Genomic DNA, 17426 nt, shown 5'->3' on the forward strand with positions numbered 1-17426 from the left:
CCATTGGCCCGTTCAAGTCCCGCGGCCGGCCAATCAGAGAGGCGGAGCCCGGCGGGGATTTCAAACGGCGCAGCCGCTCCCAGCCCGTCCTGCCATGGCGGCGCGGCTCCCTCCGCAGCTCCCCACCAGCCGCCGGTCCGAGCCGGAGTACCGAGGTAAGGCTGCTGCCGGGGGCTGAGCTGGGCCGGGTTTCCTGCCGCGCTGCGTGCCCTCAGCGTTGGGTGAGGGGGGAACTCAGGGAGAAGCACAGGGGTCGCGCTGCCCGTCAGGAGTTCGTTGCGCTTTGTGCGTTTCTGTTTTTCTTTGTGTTGATTTTAGGGTGTTCAATTAAGTACGTGATCCTAATAGAGGATTAATGTTCAGGGCTCAAAGGCAACATTCAAGCGATTTCTACTTCCTCAGCTTCAGTAAGGTAGCAGTGCCTGCATGTCGAGGGAGCAAGGTGGTGGGACTTCAGCCTAGAGAAAAGAGCTGAGAGAGGCCTGTCAGTATCTGAAGGGGACAGACTCTTTAGCAGGCCTCCTGTGACAGGGCAAGGGGAAATGGTTTCAAAGTAAAGGAGAGATTTGGGTTGGATATAAGGAAGAGGGTGTTGTGCATGTGTGTGATTACAATAAAGGGGGTTAGGCACTGGCACAGGTTGCCCAGAGAAGTGGTGGATGCCTGTCTGCAGAGACATTTGAAGCCGAGCTGGACCAGGCTCTGAGCAACCTAATCTAGCTGCAGATGTCCTTGTTTATTGCTGGGAACTTGTACTATATAGCCTTGGAAGTATCCCTTCCAACTCAAACATTTCTATGATGGTACAGGGTGGGGGATGAGCTGCTGGAGAGGAGCTCTGCGGAAAGGGACCTGGGTGTGCTGGTGGACGAGAGGTTGGCCATGAGCCAGCAGTGTGCCCTTGTGGCCAAGAGGGCCAATGGCATCCTGGGATGCATTAAAAAGAGCATGGCCAGCAGGTCGAGGGAGGTGATCCTCCCCCTCTTCTCTGCCCTGGTGAGGCCTCATCTGGAGTACTGTGTCCAGTTCTGGGCTCCCCAGTACAAAAAAGACAGGGATCTCTTGGAAAGAGTCCAGCGGAGGGCCACAAAGATGGTGAAGGGCCTGGAGCATCTCTCCTGTGAGGAAAGGCTGAGTGAACTGGGTCTGTTCAGCCTTGAGAAGAGAAGACTGAGGGGGGACCTGATCCAGGTCTATAAATATCTAAGGTGTGGGGGGCAGAATGGCGAGGCCAGACTGTTTTCAGTGGTGAGTGGAGACAGGACAAGGGGAAACGGCTGGAAACTGCAGCATAGGAAGTTCCGCACAAACATGCGCAAGAACTTCTTTACAGTGAGGGTGACGGAGCACTGGAACAGGCTGCCCAGGGAGGTGGTGGAGTCTCCTTCTCTGGAGATGTTCAAAACCTGCCTGGATGCCTACCTGTGTGACCTGGTGTAGGGAACCTGCTTTGGCAGGGGGGTTGGACACGATGATCTCTGGAGGTCCCTTCCAGCCACTACGATTCTGTGATGACTTGAGGCACAGTGGCAGCTTGTGAAATGCAAAGCGAGGATGATGGCTAAGACAAAATTTGACAGATGAAAGAATAGGCATGAAGAGGTTCAGGAGAGGACTCATGCCTGCTTTGGAAAGGAGATGTTTGTTATTTCTGTGAATTTCTTACACTGGTGAATGAATCTGTCTCTTTTGGAGAAAGGAATTCACAGCTTTGCACCTAAATGCCATAAACGGTTTGTTGTTTCTGTGAGTCAGTGGCTAACACTTTAACTTTGTGTCCTCTAATGCCAATGAGTGTGTGGCTGCTGCAAGGCTTAACTGTCCCAACTGCCTGTGGCTGCTTGACTTTTGCTTTGGACAGGACTGTTGACTCCCAGCTGCTTCCAGTAATCTGAGCTCCCTAGTTCCCTGTGGGGAAAAAAGGACTCTAAAATTTAAAGATGAGCAATATATAGTAGGAAGGACTGGCAGTCTGCTATGTAGTTAACCAACCAACAAGATTATGTTCTGACATGAGTTTCTGCATTAGGATACTGAGGACTGGCTTAAGACCTCAGAATCACATTGTGCTGTTATTATCACTCCCATTTTTGGTCATTTGTGCAGAATCCTAGATGACAACTGTCATGGTTCTATGGTTTTTTTGTTTTTGTTTTTTTTTTTTTTGTTTTTGGGTTTCAGTATTCCACATCACAACATCATGTAGTGTATGGGGCATTAAAGTGCCACTGCCCCACTCCCAGGTACCTATCCCTGTACATTACAGCAGTCACGGGATCTGGCCCTTCCGGGTGGGGGGGCACTCTCTTGCTGCCTTGCAGTGGGTGCTGGAGGTGCTTTCCTAGCCGTTCCAAGCTTTTCAGGTTTGACTCGGTCCCGGGAACTCTCTGTCTCTCATCTTGTCTGATTTATTAATCTCAGTTTCAATTAAATTGTATATATTGTGTTATCTTGTATTCCAATATTATAGTAAAATAAGTTTTCCTCCATAGATTGTTGCCACTGCTCTTTTTCCTCCCTTCCTTCCTTCCCATTTTTGTGGGGTTGGGGTGGGGGGGGGAGGGCAGAGGCCTGTTGCCCCTGTCATGGACATAGATTGATCTGGTCAACTCCGTGACAGATTTTTGGCGCCCAACATGGGGCTCGCTGCTTTTTAGCTTTTAGAACGAATCTCTTTTTCTCTCTGCTCTTAGAGAGCTTCGTTAGGGAGCATTATCAATAGTTCAGGTTTCTGTGCTGGAAAACCTGACCTTGAAAGATTAGGCGTACTGCCAGTGTTCTGGGGTATTTGTAAACTTTGAGCACTACTTAGTCTGGGTAGTGCCTTTTTTTTTTTTTTTTTTTTTTTCCTTTTTTTTTCCCTCCTCTTGTTAGCTTCAATTCATTAACCCCTTTTTAGCAAACACCAGTGATGAACCCACTCATTATCTTGGGGGTGCTGGGTAAAGGATTTAAAGCAATGGTGTTACTCACAACCTACTGGCCAATAATCCATCTCACACTTGCGTGTTGTGGAATTGCATTCATATATAACTACCTAAGGGCACTGATGGAGACACCTATGTTTTACCTACTTGCAATGTGGTATGATTTGAATTTTGACATTTACATCCCAGAAGGAATGGCTAACTTCACAAACAGCTACATCCCAAATGGAATAGCTGATTTTACAAACAACACGATGTTCAGACCAGTCTCCAGGCTTTCTTCTCAGTTTGTCAAACGTTTTTCGAATCTTGAATTAATACTCATGTTGGTGTGCGTGTCATCAATTCTCCTGAATGTACTCTAACGCATTCGTAATAAAGAGTCTCCTCCAAAACTAGAGAATGATGACTGGCAGGGAATATGGAGAGGTTTAGGAAAGGTCTTAGAAGCATGGGGACCCGCAGTGTCATGGGATTTCACTCTTGAACACCTGTGGGATCCTGAGAAACTAAGCCAGTATTTGAGTCAGGGACAATGCGGCTTACATAAACTTAAGGAGGTACAACTTATTTGGGGTTTGGCTTGTGCTTACCGTGCCCTATATAATACCATTCTGGAGAGAGAGAGTTTCCAAGCTGAGGTTCAAGCCAAAGGGGAAAATCCCCAAGTCAAATCTAATCAATCACAGGAGGCACCAGTAACAATACCAGTTGCTCCTGTGGAGGGCAAGAAATGGAAACGAGTGTCTTCGCGTCTTGAACAAAAAAGAGAAGAAGAAGAGGAGGAGGAGGAAGATCCAGGCGAGGGGCCCTCCTCAGAACCACCACCATCGCGAAAGGCAAAAGGGAAAACTAAGAGACATGCAGAAGAGAGTGATGAAGAGGAAGTCTCTATTACTACTCGCCGGCCTCTAAAGATGACTGAAATCCAAGGTTCAAGAAAGGAGTTTACACGGCGCCCGAATGAAACTCTTGTTTCCTGGTTGGTTCGCTGTTGGGACAGTGGGGCCCATAGCTTGTCTCTGGATGGTAATGAAGCTCGCCAACTAGGTGCCACTGCCAGAGATCCAGCTATTGATAGAGGAATTAGTTGATGTTCGGATGAGGCTGCCTCCCTCTGGAAACGAGTGTTAATAGCCGTGAAGGAAAAGTATCCCTTCAAAAATGGCTTGAAGATTGCGATGAAGAAATGGGATACAGTTGAAAAGGGTATCCAGTATTTGAGGGAAATAGGCGTGGTGGAAATGTTGTATGACCCTAACTTTGTTCCTAACCATCCACGCCAAGACCGCAACCCTGAAAAAGTGAGGACAACGCCTGAGATATGGCAGAAAATTGTGACAACAGCGCCAGACAAATATGCCTCTACACTAATGTCAGCGTGTGACAGATACAACAAACGACAGAGAATGCCCTTAGTTTATGAATTAATTGTTACGCTCCAAAACTATGAACAATTGCTGTCCCCAATTCATGCTGCCGTGGCTGCTATATCAAAAATGACGGAGCAAGTGTCTCAACTGATTAACTGTGACAAACCTGTAGCAGTATCAGAAACGCTTGATGAAGATCAGGATAATCAAACGAGTCTAGCGAAGGATGTGAAGGAGGTGAAGGAGACGATGAAATTTTTGCGAGCCCACCTAACTAAAGACGATGAACCTTCCTTCTCACGTGCACCATCAAAAATCTCAGCTCTTAGAGGCAAACGCTTTCTGGCTCAAGTAAGGGATAATACACCGCAAATTACGTTATGGTATTACCTACGTGACCATGGAGAAGACATGAGGAAGTGGCACGGTCAACCTACTCCTGTACTACGAGCACAGGTGAAAGAATTAAACAGCAGATCAACCACCAGTGCAGTTGCTCCAGTTACCACAGGTAATGAATAGAGGGGCCCTGCCCTCAGTCGGGGGGGGAAAGGGATAATAGAGTATATTGGACTGTGTGGATTCGATGGCCTGGCACATCAGAACCACAGAAATATAAGGCACTGGTGGACACTGGTGCACAGTGCACTCTGATGCCCTTGAGTCACGAAGGGACAGAATCAATCCATATTTCTGGAGTGACCGGGGGCTCTCAAGAATTGACTGTATTGGAGGCTGAGATAAGCCTCACTGGTAAGGACTGGCAAAAACATCGTATTGTGACGGGCCCAGGGGCTCCATGTGTACTAGGTATTGATTATCTCAGAAGGGGGCATTTCAAGGATCCTAAGGGGTATCGATGGGCCTTTGGAATAGCTGCTGTGGACACAGACAACATTAAGCAGCTGTCTGTTTTGCCTGGCCTGTCAGAAGATCCGTCTGTTGTGGGGCTGCTGCGAGTAAAAGAGCAACAGGTACCGATTGCTACAAAAACAGTGCACAGGCGGCAGTACCGCACCAACAGGGATTCTTTGCTCCCCATTCATAAGTTGATTCGTCAACTAGAGAATCAGGGAGTGATCAGCAAAACTCACTCACCTTTTAACAGTCCCATATGGCCAGTGCATAAAGCCAGTGGAGAATGGAGGCTGACGGTGGACTACCGTGGCCTGAATGAAGTCACCCCCACTGAGTGCTGCTGTGCCGGACATGTGAGAACTCCAGTATGAACTGGAGTCAAAAGTGGCCAAATGGTATGCCACCATTGACATTGCTAATGCCTTCTTTTCCATTCCTTTGGCCAAAGAATGTAAGCCACAGTTTGCTTTCACATGGAGGGGCGTTCAGTATACCTGGAACCGTTTGCCCCAGGGGTGGAAACACAGCCCGACCATTTGCCATGGGTTGATCCAAACTGTATTGGAACAGGGCAGGGCTCCTGAGCACCTGCAGTACATTGATGACATCACTGTGTGGGGCGATACAGCAGAAGAAGTCTTCACGAAAGGAGAGCGAATAATCCAAATTCTTCTGAGTGCTGGTTTTGCTATTAAGCAAAGCAAAGTGAAAGGACCGGCCCAGGAAATTCAGTTCCTAGGTATAAAGTGGCAAGATGGCCGTCGTCACATCCCGACAGATGTGATCGACAAAATCACTGCTATGTCTCCACCCACTAGCAAAAGAGACACAATCTTTTCTGGGTGCAGTGGGCTTTTGGAGAATGCATGTTCCAAACTACAGCCTCATTGTAAGCCCCCTTTATTATGTGATGTGAATGAGAAATGAGTTTACATGGGGCCCTGAGCAGCAGCAGGCTTTTGAACAGTTTAAACAGGAGATAGCCCGTGCCGTGGCCCTAGGGCCAGTACGGATAGGACAGGGTATAAAGAACATCCTCTACACTGCTGCTGGAGAGAACGGTCCCACTTGGAGTTTGTGGCAAAGAGCCTTAGGAGAGACCCGAGGCCAACCCCTGGTATTCTAGAGTCGAGCCTACAGGGGGTCGGAAGAGGGCTACACTCCAACTGAGAAGGAGATCTTAACTGCATATGAGGGGGTTCGGGCTGCTTCTGAAGTAGTTGGTACTGACACACAGCTCCTTCTGGCACCTCGACTGCCAGTATTGAACTGGATGTTTAAAGGAAAGGTTCCCTCCACCCATCATGCTACTGATGCCACTTGGAGCAAGTGGATTGCACTGATTACACAACGAGCACGGATGGGGAACCTCAGCCGTCCAGGAATCCTAGAGGTCATCATGGACTGGCCTGAAGGTAAAAAGTTTGGAACACCACCAGGAGAAGAAGTAGCTCGTGCTAAAGAGGCCCCACCATACAATGAACTACCAGAGAATGAAAAGAAATATGCTCTGTTCACAGATGGATCGTGTCGTATTGTGGGAAAGCATCGCAGATGGAAATCTGCTGTGTGGAGCCCCACACGACAAGTTGCAGAGGCCACTGAAGGGAAAGGTGAATCAAGCCAATTTGCAGAGGTAAAGGCTGTCCAACTGGCCTTAGATGTTGCTGAGCGGGAGAGGTGGCCAATGCTCTATCTCTACACTGACTCATGGATGGTGGCAAATGCCTTATGGGGGTGGTTACAGCAGTGGGAGCAAAATAACTGGCAAAGAAGGGGTAAACCTATTTGGGCTGCTGAACTGTGGACAGACATTGCTGCCCGAATAAAGAATGTGGTTGTGAAGGTGCGCCATGTAGATGCTCGTGCCCAAGAGTTGGGCTACTGAAGAACAGCAGAACAACCATCAGGTAGACCGAGCTGCCAAAATTGAGGTGGCTCAGATAGACCTGGACTGGCAGAACAAGGGTGAATTATTTCTAGCTCGATGGGCCCATGAGACCTCAGGTCATCAAGGGAGAGATGCAACATACAAATGGGCTAGAGACCGAGGGGTGGACTTAACTATGGATGCCATTGCACAGGTTATTCATAACTGTGAAACATGTGCCATCATCAAACAAGCCAAGAGGATGAAACCTCTCTGGGAGGAAGGGCGATGGCAAAAGTACAAATATGGGGAGGCATGGCAGGTTGATTATATCATCTTGCCACGATCTCGCAATGGTAAGCATTATGTGCTTACTATGGTGGAGGCAACCACTGGGTGGCTCGAAACATATGCAGTACCCCATGCTACCGCCCGAAACACCATACTGGGTCTCAAGAAACAAGTCCTGTGGCGACATGGCACCCCAGAAAGGATTGAGTCAGATAATGGGACTCATTTCAAAAATTCTCTTGTAAATACTTGGGCCAAAGATCATGGCATTGAGTGGATTTACCATATTCCCTATCATGCACCAGCCTCTGGTAAAATAGAACGATACAATGGATTGTTAAAAACGATGCTAAAAGCACTGAGTGGCGGAACATTTAAGCACTGGGAGAAGCATTTGGCAGAAGCCACCTGGTTAGTCAATACCAGAGGATCTATCAATCGTGATGGTCCTAACCAATCCAGTTCCCTACATACCATAGAGGGAGATGAAGTCCCCGTTGTACATGTAAAGAACATGTTAGGAAAGGCAGTTTGGGTTCTTCCAGCTTCTGGAAAGGGCAAACCTCTCCGTGGTACAGTTTTTGCCCAGGGACCAGGATCCACTTGGTGGGTAATGCAGAAGAATGGGGATGTCCAATGTGTACCACAAGGAAACTTGATGCCGGGGGAGTGCAGTCAGTAATTCTATGTGTGTATGTATGTATATATATATATATACATCATGTAGTGTATGGGGCATTAAAGTGCCACTGCCCCAATCCCAGGTACCTATCCCTGTACATTACAGCAGTCACGGGATCTGGCCCTTCCGGGTGGGGGGGCGCTCTCTTGCTGCCTTGCAGTGGGTGCTGGAGGTGCTTTCCTAGCCGTTCTAAGCTTTTCAGGTTTGACTCGGTCCCGGGAACTCTCTCTCATCTTGTCTGATTTATTAATCTCAATTTCAATTAAATTGTATATATTGTATATATTTGTATATAATTGTATTGTAATATATTGTATATATTGTGTTATCTTGTATTCCAATATTATAGTAAAATAAGTTTTCCTCCATAGATTGTTGCCACTGCTCTTTTTCCTCCCTTCCTTCCTTCCCATTTTTGTGGGGTTGGGGTGGGGGGGGGAGGGCAGAGGCCTGTCGCCCCTGTCATGGACATAGATTGATCTGGTCAACTCCGTGACAACAACATAAGAGAAGCAAGTAATTTTCCAGGTGGGTGGTTGGTTGGGTTCACACTTGTTTTTTCTGTTAGTGGCTATCACAAGTGAAAAGTGGACTTGCTAAGCCAGCAACAGGTATGTTAATGGCATCTACAGAGAAGCACTGAGAAAAGACAAAGCAGGGCCTAATATCTTCCCATTCTTCCCACTGGTTTGGTTTAGGATTCTTTTAGCTTAGTAGTCAATGCAGAAAAACAGCCATTGTGTATAGCTATAAAATTATATTGACCTGCCCCTTGCAGCTAGACTTCTTCAGTGAATGAGATTTTGTGAGCATTAAAGAATTGTCTGATCAATAATGACTGTACAACAGTGTCTTGTTGCTTTCCTATTTATATTTCTTTTCTAAGAGGCAAAGTATGGCATTGCTAGTTTAACTGAAAGTGTAACAATGTAATGTATCTTTTTAAACCCCTTAGAACAGAGAAGACAAAAAGTTGAAGAATACCTATCAAGAAAAAAGACCTTTTCTGGCATGCTCATTCACGAAAATGAGACATCAATCAGGTATTATTATTTTCTGCTTATTCCTTTTGGAAATGGATGGTTAGAAAGATGTAAATGGCCATTCTTGGGAGAATCACAGTCAAAAGATAGCACTGTGCAACGAGTAGTGACCATGTGGGTTTTTGTACGTCCTTTTATTGACAGCAACTATTAAAAGTTTGTGTTAAATAAATGCAACTGCTTTATAGATGTAATTTAAGTGTGTTGCCCATTCCACTGGAGACTGAGGCAAGGGAGGGCACTTTAATTGCAAAACTCTCATATCGGGTGCCACTGTTTGCCTCTACAGCCCTCCTTTTGCAAATACTTTTTTCCCTTCTTTTTGCTCAGGTTATGTTACACATGTTGACAGTACAGTTGACGTAATCTCATTATGTTTTGTAGTTATCAATTTAATACTTTCTGTTAAGAGCAACTATATTATAACAGAAATTAAACTGTGATGGACAGAAGATAGACATAACTTACTGTGGATGCCTACCACTGATCACTAATGCTTCTTGTTATTTACTTCATTTTAAATGCTTTTCCTGCTATTGTTCTGAAGTTTGGATATTCACTATGAAGGACCTGGCAATAAGCAAGAATATCTTCTTTAGAGATAACAGTGTTGTAAAGGAGTTCAGAAGATGCTAGCTATAATCCTAGTTTGTTTTGGATTTGCCATTTTAATGTTTTTGCAATTAGGAAATTTCAGCACGGAATTTATTCTTATCTAAATGGAAAGCCTGGTTTAGCACTTCGTGTACTTGAAGTGGCACGCTCCCTATTTCTGTTCGCTGTTGAACAGTGTCTTGATGGTACAAATCTAGATGAACAGTGAGTGACCTTTGAATATAAAATGCACATGAATTGCAAGAATAATATAATCCATCAAATACCTGTTCTGTGTAGCAAGAAAAGGCACGTGCTTTCATGTTGTAGAAAGCTGTGTTTTTTGGGAGAGAGGGATTGGAGGAAGTGGCTACTTTAACTGTACTAGTGGCCTTATTGTAGTGTTTGATCTACTTTACTTTTCCTTGCTTTCTGCTTCTTTGGCTATTCCTCCCTCAAGTGCAGCGTATAGGACACTTGACCTTTTGTATCAGGTGCAACATATCCTTAAGCATAAGAATGATATCTGAAGTGAATGTGGTCAGTTAACTTTTCTTCCCTGCCTCAGCCAGCTTCCTGTGATGTGGGAGATGTCTTACAGCCTGTGCCATGACCAGTGCTTGCTTAACCGTTTCTCTTTCCTGGAGGCAGAGTTCATGCTGAGCAGAATTGCTTCAGTGTGAGTTCAACTTGTAGATTGCTGCCTGAATCGTGTATTCTTGTGTTGTTTAAGATAATCTTTAATTTTTCTTAATACAGTAGCAGAACTAGGAAAGCAGCTGGCAATAAACTACAAGATAAAACAAAGCTGTCAGCATCTCCAAAGCCAGAAATGGTAAGTCTTCGATAGTCAATACTCTTTCTGTGGCTATCGTGTTCTGCTCACTGAAGTCCAGTACCTGAAATGTAACTTCTAGAATATGAGAATTTTGCAGGTGCAGAGGCACATCTAGTTAAGATTTCATTCAGTGATTGGTTAATGTATGGTTTTCCTTCAGTCTTCAGGAATGCTATGTAAAATCTTATCAAGTTCTGTCAGAACAGAGAAATCATCTAGTGTGCTTGTTTGTTTTTTGTGTTAAACTAACCAACAATTGACTATTGTAATGCTGGTAGGCTTAATGTAATCCGAAGAGAATGCTGAATACTCAGGAACTAGTCTCACTTCTTATAACCTCTGAGCTGGGATTATACTAAGAATGTAAAGATGAGAGTTTCAGGGAGTAGTAGGGAGAATGCCTTATAAAACAAGGTCTATTTTTTTTTATCCATAACTTGTTAATAACAAAAGTTCCTTCTATCTGGGTAGCAGATGGAAAGAATCATCCTAATGGCCTTATTTAATAAATAAGACTTTTCTCACTACCTACATTCACTGGGCTATGCATGGTGAAGGAGAATTTGTGCTGCTATTAAGTGATATGTTATTCAAATTGTGAATTTGCTTTTGACTGCATGCAGCCTAAAGCAAGTTTGTACTGTAGAAATCTTCTTGGAAGGCACTTGGAAAGCTGACAGTGGCTTTTAAAATAATTTTCTTTCTGCAGGGGGAGTCTAGCCCTTTTTACTCCCCAAGGCAAAATTTAAACAATCATTTGATTCCCAAATAGGAGTTCTGGAATAATAATTGACAAATATTCTACTTGATGTGTATATGTATGCTACTTCTGTACATACTATCACCTTTAAATTGGCATTTACTGTTATTTGATTCCTTTAAATACGCAAAAGCCTCTAGGGAACTTAAATAGCCTGCAACATGAATGCACATCTAACATCTTCATGGAAATTCCTCTGGTTTCAGGAAGATAAGGAGAATGCCAATGAGCTTTCATGGGACCAAGCAAGCAGAACTTCAGAAGAAAATATTTTGAAATCTTCTACAATCACACTGGCATCGGAGACGAGCTATAATCCTGAAGATCACTCTTCAGTGAATAAAGTCACTGAAATAAAGTCTCAGCGTGTATTAATCAGCAAGTCCCTGCAAGTAAAAACCATGAAAGAGAAACAACTGCCAGCAGAAAAACAGAGTTCAAATGTCAGCCTCCCAAAGAAACCAGTGCTTGGTACGTATCGTGGCAGAGTCATCCAATCCAAGATCAACTCCTTCCGAAAAGCACCAAAGAGTGAAGGGGAGAAGAGTTCTTTGTCAGATGAGAAGCTTCTTATTTCTGCCACCAAACCAACAGTGAAATCTTTGTCTGGAAGCAGCTGCAATGTAGTTCGGAAGACTGTGAAAGTCACAAATAATCCTAATTCTGTAAAACCTAATTGTGTCCCACCGTTACAGAGCAAACCATCTGTCAAACCTGCTACTAACTTCCAGTCCAGCCTAAATAAACAGCCATCAACATCTGCAGTAGTGCCAAAAAAATTAACAGCCCAAAAAGTGATTGGGAAGAGGGGACCTCAGCAACTGAAGGCTGCTACTAAGAATTCTGACCATGAAACACTAAGAATGAAGAGATGTGATGACCTGTGTGAAAATGGAAAACCAGAAGCTCCAGCAAAGCAATTTTCTGTTGTACTTGATGGCAAGACAGGACAGGATTATAAAGCTAACAGTATCAAGAAGTCTCTTTTTCTGAAAGAATCTGCAGAGGAGAGAAGGTAACTGAACGAGTCACTGTACTGTAGCTTGATCTTGTGAGGTATTTGTGTTCTTCCTGTGGCTATCTTACTCGATCTAGTTCTTGCTGTAGGAGAACTGGGTTGTTTGAAACTGACTAAAACTGGGCTTAATAGTGAGAAACCAGGATTCTGACTAGTTGCAAAGCTGTTTGGGCTTGTGCCTGTGCACTTACAAATATAAATGCTGTTTGCACTCATTTTTTCAGGCTGAGTGATGTGAGAGTTTTAAGGATGTAACATTTACTCCTGTAAATGAACTGCACGGGAATGCTGGTGCTTTAAAAAAAAAAAAAGACATGTTTATGGACTGAAGGGAAGTACTTCTTAATGAAGTACTTCTCAACTTGGTGAATGCATCCTAGATGATGGGATGAAGATTCGTGATTGGGAAGTTATTTAGTACTGGTAGTACTCCTTGTAAAAAGTCACACTGACAAAAAAAAAAAAATTGCAGGTATTATGGCCAAGGAATTGAAATGGATACGAAGACTGAATTACACTTAAGCTTCATTTTTGAATTTTAGAAGCTGTGTGATAGGTTCATCCTATGCTGCACTTGGTGCTGTTCTAGTTTTCTGCTCTATACTGGGTGATGGGGATTATACAAGAGAGGTGGCTATGACTAATGAACACAAGTGTGTTTTTTTTAATCCTATTAAAAATCAAGGTCTTGAGCCTAACACACTTCCTGCTGTTGGAAAGGGAGAGATCAAAGACTTCTGACCTGGTAGATACCTAAAGTAGGTGGAGTGATGCACGTGGTTCTGAAATTTTGGTGCAGATCTAATTGGCAACTGTATTCCTTTCAAGCTTAGAAGGAGAGGACTACGTGGATACTCTTCACAAAGTTTGTCTTTGTAAGACTTACTGCAATTAATGTCAGTTGACTGTAAAATAAATCATGAAATCTGATTAACTAGAGCTAATAATGTTCTTCCATACAGAGTTCGCCTGGCTGAATGGAGGGCATCTAGAGGGAAAGTGATGAAGAGGCCGCCTACATCTGTGCTTCTGGGATCACAGCCTAAGAATGAAGAACTCTCTTCTACTGGTGGTTTCTTAGATTATGAATTAAATAGTGAAAAAGTCAACAAGACTCTTACAGAATGTCTGCAGTTAGCTGAGCAGGTACTCAGTCTCTTGCCTACAAATTCTACTCATAGAGCCTTACAGCATGGGAGTATTGTGGTTTACCAGACCTATGAATCAGATGCAAGGGATTCATTGCTCCTCAAGTTAAGCAATATCATAGGATTTTGCTGACAGCTGAAGAAATTAGTTGTTGCTCAACTCTACTAACTTGCACAATTAAACAGTATAATTAGATGATAATGGTAACTTCATAAAGTAGAAGAGCTGTGAAGTAACTAATCTAAAACACATTTGCAGAAACATGCCTGGATTTCTGGAAGTCTTTATGAAGTAATTCCACATCTGTATCTATGGGCTATGCAGTTTTCTATATAAAAGGAATAGCATAACTGGTTTTCATTGAGAAGAATAGGTGAATGAGAATTCTTCAGCTCATATTCATAGTTCAGTCTTGTAAATATTTGCTGTCTTCAACTTTCAGGGGCGCTTTTCAAAGCAACAACAACAAACTCTTGGTTTTTGGGGTCAAAAGTAGCTGAAATATGGTGCTGCAGGATGTTCACTGCACTTGAACTTTTTTTTTTTTTTGCTTCAACTTTAGGGAAATCAAGGTAACAAAGCACGTGCCATGTTGGAAGAACTGACAGAGAGTATTCCTGGGGCTAAAAAGCTTGCAAAATATTGGATCTGCTGGATGCGTCTTGAACAGATGGGCCCTCCTGAAAAGCTTGTGGCTGGCTATGAGGAAGCTATTTTGGCAGGAGCAATGGTGAGCAACTTGTCTTGAAGTTTGAGACTAAAAGGCATGAAAGCAGGGTGTGTATTTAAAAAAAATAAAAAATAAAAAAAATGCAGCTACTTCTAATTTTAATACTTGCATGACAGAAAGGTCACCTGACTTGTCTGAGCACAAGAACTTGGATTTGATTTGTAATTGCTGTAGATACCTTTCTGCTTTTGAGAAATAAGGTTTAGACTCCTAGCACCATATGATGATCTGCAGAGAAGAAATAAAGTAGTAAAGCTTCTAGTATCAGTAAAAACCCAAACAGAACTCAGTTTTACAGTCCTGATGGACTTGATTCCTTTGCTTTAATATCAGCAAGGTTTGAGGTAATCAAATAGGGCTGTAGTGAGCTGGATACAGAAAGTGCAGGATTCATCTGTCTTCTGACTTTGTCTGAAAAGCACCAAATGATTAAGTACACACTGTATGTTATGTACTGCTTTCCCTGTAACTTATACTAAATAAGATGGATTCAAATATGATTTTGGAATTGCTTTTCTAAAACAAAATTTGAAACCTTTTTTCTAGCCTCGAGATGAACTGCGGCGCATGCTGATAGATGCTATCAGAAACACTGAAAACTTGGTTAAGTCTGAGGATGGTAAGTTTGAGTGTTTCAATATCTGGCTTGACAAGCAGCACAAATTGCTTAAAAATATTTGTGCCTATATTAAATTATTTCATGGGAATTTGATTGGTACTTAATTTGAAAACAACCTTGTTTAAACAAATACTTCAATAATAAATCACAGGAGATGCTTTTGTGTTCAAACTACTTAAACTCTCTCAAGTTGATGTTGTCCAGCTTTTTTTTAGCCTGAGAATCCAATGTGTAGCAATTCTTTTCATTTAGTAAGTCAGTTGCCTCTTTCACATATGAGCTGTTTCAATAGAAGATGCATATTGCTGGGTGAAAATACTCCAAGTTTTGAAGCAAAGTAGCTATAGAACAGCCCAATAAGTATTTGAACTTAGAAACTGTCTGAAATACTCTATTCAGAGTTGCTGCACCTGAGAAGGAAGGGAATGACTTGTCAGGATGTACTTAGCCTGAGTTTTCTTAAAGTGATAAAATGACTGGTAACTTAAATTGTTGTGGCCCAGACTCAGTTTTGTAACTTTTTCTTTCTTGTGCAAAACTAAGATTTCAGAGATCCCTAAAAACTTCAACTTCTCTGTAACTGTAATTAATCACAGCTACGCTTTCTTTCATTTTTCATTTTTAGGGGGAGTTGTGATAGCAACTCATTTAAATGAGGTACTGGAAATCAGCAAAGAACTCAATTCATCTGTTGAGCAGGTTCACGAGACCTTCAAGGATCCTGATATTGATGATCAGAAAGCAGAGAACAATGACAGGAAGGAAGAGACTGGCAATGAAGTGGTCAAAAAAGAAGAACCAGACCTAGTCTTTAAACCAGAAGAAGAGATCTTGCCAAAAAAGAATAAAAAGCACAAAAATAAAGAACGTGCAAAAAAGAAAAAGTGTGAAAGAAAAGAGCAGAGTGAAGACAGAGTAAAAGATACAGCTCAAACAGTTAACTCTCCTGAGAAGGATAATGACACAGATGGATTACAGCTGATTAAAGAATCTACCAACCCCTATTTGGAAAGGTAAGGTTATTTAAGGTAACTATTGAAAAGAAGCAGTGTCTGAGCCAAAAGTAATGTTTGTGCTGCTCTGAAAGAGAGAAGCATTGCATCTGAGAACATACAATTAAAATACTCAAGGCTTTTAGGGTTGTTTTTCTTTGTTCAAAAAAGTCTTTTTAAAATAATTCCTTAATAATAACTACTTGTTTTGAAATGCCTCACTATACTAAAATGTCTTTGTGGCAGAGGAAGAACTGTAGCTTCAGAGCCCCTGTAGTTATACCAGTTCTACAGTGAGCTAGGTCAAGGAAAATCAGGTATTTACAATTGCTTACCCTTTCAAACATAGAATCATAGAATGGCCTGGGTTGAGAAGGGCCACAATGCTCATCTAGTTTCAACCCCCTGCTATGCACGGGGTCAGCAACCAGCAGACCAGGCTGCCCAGAGCCACATCCAGCCTGGCCTTGAATGCCTCCAGGGATGGGGCATCCACAGCCTCCTTGGGCAACCTGTTCCAGTGCGTCACCACTCAGTGAAAAACATGAGTGTGTTTGTATGTTTAAAAAAAAAAAAAAAAAAAAAAAAAAAAAAAAAAAAAAAAAAACATAGGGTATGAACAAGAAGCAACTGTCCTGTAATTGCATTTTGATACAAAAATTGTGGACCGGTAATCCTGGGTTCTGGGATGAAGCAGAGAAGGTTTTTTTTTTTTTTTTTTTTTTTTATTCTTTTGCCCCAATGTTTCTTTTGTGACAACAGACTGGGGAAAGTTGTGCTCAGCTCTGCAATGTGCTGAGTTGGGCTCCTAGCAGTTGTTTGCTGTCACTGACAGTGAAAAGATAACCTCCTTCCTGATGAAAGGAGTGATGGAGGATTCTTCCTTTAGAAAATTTTCAGGATTTTTACAACGCTAAAATCTTTCCTGAAAAAAAGGATGGATATCCAACTTTAACTGTATGGATGGGGAAGCCTGTTCACTGTTTTCTTCAAGCTATGGGAAGATAGAGTGGAACAGGAGTAATTATAGTTCTGCTTCTGCTAGGTACTAGAGAGATAGCTTATCTGTCCTGTGTGAAGTAATCTGTTTCTTTTCCCAAGTGTGAAGATGCACTATGATGGAAACGATTCTGATGCTAAAGACCTGAAGATTATAACCCCTTTGAGGTACTCTCTACGAATTCGGGAGAAGATGTACAAGCTTTCAGATACTCCTAAAGATTCTCTTGTCTCTTCATCTGAACAGCTGCAGGAATTGGAATCGAAAGCAACTGCACTTCTCCATAAACAGAATGACAAACTGGAAGAAACAAGCGCTGAAATAGAAGAGTGAAAAGTAGCATTAACACTACATGGAGGGGCGGAGGAATTGGATTTTTAAGAAAGCTTGGGTGTCTTTTGTTGTTGTGTTTTTTAAGCAGCCTTAGGAGAGGAGCTATCTAAACCTTGTGTGGTTAGCCTAGGATGAAATCTGGTTTTAATATGCTGTTTTTAAGCTTGTATCTTCCCGTGTTTTCAAACTCTTGTGGTAAATCCAAGGGGACTGTTTGGTTCTAAACGATATCAGTGTCTTCATGTTAAACCTGATTAATACTATATACTTAAAGATTAGGCTTAACGCACTTCATGTAACAGCTCAGTGATTATATTGTTAATATTTACTCTTTCCTGTTACAATTCCC

General features: G+C 42.7%; 1 protein-coding gene across 1 annotated transcript; it reads left to right on the forward strand.

Moving 5' to 3' along the window:
* Nucleotides 1-94: 94 nt before the first annotated feature.
* On the forward strand, nucleotides 95-17077 carry CKAP2 (cytoskeleton associated protein 2; the record flags this gene model as incomplete). The annotated part of the gene is made up of 9 exons (XM_079549094.1): nucleotides 95-155; nucleotides 8957-9044; nucleotides 10398-10473; nucleotides 11443-12251; nucleotides 13217-13400; nucleotides 13966-14133; nucleotides 14680-14752; nucleotides 15378-15765; nucleotides 16846-17077. 9 exons carry the CDS (start codon nucleotides 95-97, stop codon nucleotides 17075-17077), a joined length of 2079 nt encoding a protein of 692 aa, XP_079405220.1.
* Nucleotides 17078-17426: the final 349 nt, after the last annotated feature.

This window comes from Tetrao urogallus (genome assembly GCF_951394365.1).
Source record: "Tetrao urogallus genome assembly, chromosome: 1".
Taxonomy (NCBI): Eukaryota; Metazoa; Chordata; class Aves; order Galliformes; family Phasianidae; genus Tetrao; species Tetrao urogallus.